The sequence below is a fragment of the Zingiber officinale genome, chromosome 3A (genome assembly GCF_018446385.1).
Source record: "Zingiber officinale cultivar Zhangliang chromosome 3A, Zo_v1.1, whole genome shotgun sequence".
In the NCBI taxonomy this organism is placed as follows: Eukaryota; Viridiplantae; Streptophyta; class Magnoliopsida; order Zingiberales; family Zingiberaceae; genus Zingiber; species Zingiber officinale.
Window position 1 is genome coordinate 23,821,005 of NC_055990.1, and position 4,749 is coordinate 23,825,753.

At 37.6% G+C, this 4,749-nt stretch overlaps 1 protein-coding gene across 1 annotated transcript; it reads left to right on the forward strand.

The window, feature by feature from the left end:
• Positions 1–3,615: 3,615 nt before the first annotated feature.
• LOC122053611 (photosystem I reaction center subunit XI, chloroplastic-like) lies at positions 3,616–4,530 on the forward strand. Its single transcript, XM_042615626.1, has 2 exons — positions 3,616–3,850; positions 3,941–4,530. The coding sequence occupies exons 1-2, from the start codon at positions 3,689–3,691 to the stop codon at positions 4,430–4,432; spliced, it is 654 nt and encodes a 217-aa protein (XP_042471560.1). The 5' UTR covers positions 3,616–3,688; the 3' UTR covers positions 4,433–4,530.
• The last annotated feature ends 219 nt before the right edge of the window (positions 4,531–4,749 follow it).

The following is a 4,749-nucleotide window of genomic DNA, read 5'->3' on the forward strand; positions in this document are numbered from 1 at the left end:
CATCTTGTTGAGTTTGTGAGACAAACGAAGGCAAGCCTTGTTCGTATGGATACCGTAGAGGTGCGAACAATTATCGTGCTGTGATCTGAGCTGTCGGGAGATGGTGAGCACGCTTCAAAGGTATAACTCTATCATGTCTTTAGATCTAACTTAGTATAAAATTATGTTTCCCTTCGCATGGATCTTCTGAAAGAAATAGATTTTTTCGCTGTGCGTTTACATGTTTAGCAACCTATTTCCTTACCGTCCAAGGGTTACAATTACTTAAAGGGTCTCATTCTCACTAAGTCTTACCTTGATCCAGATGACCTTCATGCCTTCTGAGCTTCCATGCTTAGAGTCTCCTCATCTTCAGTTCTTCATTATCTAGCATTGGGTCACTTGACATATTGAAACTTTTTTTTAGCAAAGAGTTTGGTCCTCAATCTTCTTAGGCATTCCATGCTTAACATCTATCCTCCTTGATTTACTGGGACTTCACATATGCTAAAAAATTTCTTGGACTTTCTTGTCTAATATCTGTCCACCCGTCAATTTAGACTTCATCTTTGCAAACAACCTTCTTGGACTTCCTTGACTAGTGTATCTGTCAGGCTACCTACTCTCACACACTCACCATTTGAGATTATAATATATACCTAACTTAAACATGATTCAAACATAGAAACTCATGCAATATCATATTCTTGGGGAATGATTGAACAAACACAATAAACTCCAATCAATTGAGTGTACCAATTTTATCGCACCGAGTCATCATCCATAGCCCGATCTTATTGAATCACAAGCTTTATGAGCTTCATTTGCATCTTGCCAAGTCTGTAAACAACATACTTCACACATTAGATACACAAGTAGACCTAACTTAAATCCTCTGCATAACACATCAAGAACTATGATTGAACATGGGCATGTATGATTGCACCAATAATATCCATCTTTTTAATATTTGATAATTCAATTTAGGAAATGAAAAATAATATATGACCTAAAACCACACTCGCCCTGCACCTAAACCCCACCTTCCCTAGAGCTAGAAAGTTTCTAAGAGGAAATGAATTTATAACATAAACCACTTCCCTTTCTCCCCCTTTAACACACATAGAAAACATACATAAATAATAATTAAAAACATAAAAATGAGCATAAACATGTTTCCTTATCCCTAAATGGATGTCAAGGAAAATTAAATGTTAATGATCAAAAACATGTTGAACATTCTACTAAACTCCAACTAACTCACTATAACATGTCAGTCAAGTGAATCAAGAGTCAATCAACTTATAACTGTGTTATTCAACTTGGGTCTTAACTTCTCAATAGTATCAAGCTTTTTAATTGAATAAAAATTACCTAAACCTCTAAAAAGAATTTGAAACTTTGATATTATGAAAAGGGTTAAGTTAGAATATATACTTAATTAGTTTGCGACAATATGTGGGAGTAAGTCACAATGCATGTTGAAGTCCCGATAGATCAAGAGTTATAGGATACCTAGCAAGAAGAAGTCTAGGTATATCAAGAGTGATCAAATTTCTAGCAAGAAAAAGTCTGATTAGATCAAAGTTGATCAGTTGCTTGACAAAAGGAAGATCGACCAATGGAAGGCTTGATAAGGTGGAAAATATTTTATTTAAAGTCTTGGAGATGGGTTCTCTAGTGACTCATGGATTTCATTTGTGCAATCATGGAGACAAAGGGCTAGATTAGGCACGAACGAAATCTTACAAAGCCTTGGAATTAGCTTAGTCACTATTTTACTTGACTAAAACAAATCTATTAGTCAACTTCTCATTGAGTTTGCAAATGACATGGTTCATTTGGAAACTAAAATATGCCAATCAACTCAATATTCAACTAATGATGAGTCATTCAACTGAAGTAGTCAATTGGAAAACATTCTAATTGCTTTCAAGCATTTTGCTTGTTCATCCCATGAAGAGAAACTGACTAATGATCATCTTAAATCAACTAGAGTTATAATTACTTTATTTTTATTAAGAAAATGATTAATTTGTTGTAACAACATATAACAATTGACTAATGGTGGTTGAATGATCTTAACGTTAGTATGTTATAATAGATGTTCAAGGTAAGCCAATCAATTAATGGAGATAAACAATCAACTCAAATGTTGAAATAGTTATCTAGTGGGGTTAACAATGAGTAGTTAACTGATGATTTAAGAGAATTAACTTGATTGATATAAGTCCACTGTGACTTTAGGATGGGCAAGGGGAAATTCTAGTAGGTCGATGGTAGTTGGATATTGAAGAATGAGTAAAGTACCAAAGATGAGGAGTTCTTAGACAAAAATGAAGTCCTAGTAGGTTGACAACTAGATACTAGGAAATTGGTGAAGTTTCAGAAATAAAGAATCTCTAGGCAACGATGAAATTCTAGTAAGTCGAGGTTGACTTATACTAAGTACATGAAGATGCCCTAGTGACAAAGAGTCTCTTGTCATGATATGAATCTAGACTTGATGTGGCTAGAACTAAAGTATCAATCGATTGATGGAAGAGGAGCAATAAATTGATAAACCTGAAATCACAATGATGTGGTTTAGTCGAGTTTAGGATAGACCAATCAACTAATTTAGCAATTGGTTGATGAATCTGAAATCATAAAATTATAATTTGGACATATTTGTGGTTTGGCTAGTCAATTAATATTAATATCAATCCACTGGGTAGTCAATAAGATAGTCAACTCAAAATAAAACAAAATAAAATAAAATATTTTATAGTCAACAGTGACGGTAGACTAACACATGGACACCCAATTGGTGGAATTGACTGATGTTAAAATAAAATTTTGTTAAGGAGACGAGATTCAGATAAAGATTATATAACAATTAAATTCTTACAATCTACAAAAGACTAGTCACCTGGAAAGAGATTATTTAGTCAATTAATTAACCAACAATCGATTGGAGGACATAAATGTTTCTAGACCGTGGAGTAAGAACTAGGGCTTTTGAATCATAAAAAAAGCTAAGGTTTGTGTGTCTTTCATTTGTGTTGTGCGTTTGGAACCAATGTTTTGAAAATCGGATCGATCATTGAATCGCTGCGATGATCGATTGAATCGAGATTTTTAAGATTTGATCGGTCGAACCGATGATTCAACCGTTATATATATATATATATATATATATATATATATATATATATATATATATATATATATATATATATATATATAAACCATGCTTTAATAATTAAAATTCATACTTCAATCCTGATTAAACTTATGATTTTAACCGATTTCGAATAGTTTTAACCGATTTTAGACAATTTTGACCGATTTTTTAATTTTTTGGTTTTAATGATTGACCGGACTGGATCAAGAGCCGGTCCATGGTTCAACTGATCGGACCGACTGGTCCGGTCCGATTTTCTCAACACTGTTTCGAACTGGAAGATCTTCTCATCCATTTCGTCATGCACCGAATCCAAGCCATAAATTTAACAACCACATAGGCACACCGAAGGAGCAACCGCTCGGATAAGGATAAGATTGAGAGCATCGCAGCCACCCAATAAGAACCACAGACCCTGACACCTCATCCCATACTAGATTCTATACTTTCGCGCCAGGTAGATACATGTTTCAGATATAGCAAGCAAACTTCTCTCTTCTCCTCTCTTGTGCAGTTGTGCTTGGGAGGAAGAAGAAGACGACAATGGCAGTAGCCTCAGCCCCCTCCATGGCCAGCCAACTGAAGTCGACGAGCCTTCTCTGTTCCAGCACGAGCAGACCCCTCGTGAACCCCAAGGGCATCTCAGGACCATACCTCACCAGGAAGAGGCTGTACCTCACTGTTAGAGCCATCCAGGCAGAGAAGGTACGTAGCAGCAAGCAATTAACCAAATTATAAATTATTTATTTATATTTGTGCATGATTTGATGTACATTAATTAATTTAATTGGGCAGCCAACGTATCAAGTGATTCAACCCATCAACGGCGACCCGTTCATCGGCAGCCTGGAGACGCCGATCACTTCGAGTCCACTGGTTGCCTGGTACCTTTCCAACCTGCCGGCCTACCGCACCGCCGTCAGCCCGCTCCTCCGCGGCATCGAGGTCGGCCTCGCGCATGGGTACCTCCTCGTCGGGCCCTTCGTGAAGACGGGCCCGCTCCGCAACACCGAGGTGGCGGGCGCCGCCGGATCCCTGGCCGCCGCCGGTCTCGTCGCCATCCTCAGCGTCTGCCTCACCATGTACGGGGTGGCGTCGTTCAACGAGGGGGAACCGTCGACGGCGCCGACGCTGACGCTGACGGGGCGGAAGAAGGAAGCGGACAAGCTGCAGACGGCGGAGGGCTGGTCGCAGTTCTCGGGTGGGTTTTTCTTCGGGGGGATCTCCGGCGTGCTCTGGGCTTACTTCCTCCTCTACGTCCTCGACCTCCCTTACTATATTAAATAGATCTTCTTCTTCACTGTACCTGGTCAATTGGGAATGTAAGAGACGTGCTGGGCTTCATTTGTATATTTGATTTCAAATGCTTCATATCAGTTGTTTAATCTCTTCGCACTAATTGGATATTAAATAACTTTTATTTAGAGAAACAATGAAAAGGTTAAATCTCTCCCAATAATATTATATTATAAATTTAAAATTATATAATAATATCCTAGCTAGCCAAAAGCCCTATAGGAATTATATCAACAAAATAAAGGTGTAGCTGAGGTAAAATTCACATAATTTATATAATTAGAAATTGAATCAACTTAGATCATGTT

Coding starts and splice junctions, on each gene's coding strand:
- LOC122053611 (XM_042615626.1), top strand. CDS start 3,689: ATGGCAGTAGCCTCAGCCCCCTCCATGGCCAGCCAACTGAAGTCGACG. Junction 3,851..3,940: donor GAGCCATCCAGGCAGAGAAG/GTACGTAGCAGC, acceptor TTAATTGGGCAG/CCAACGTATCAAGTGATTCA.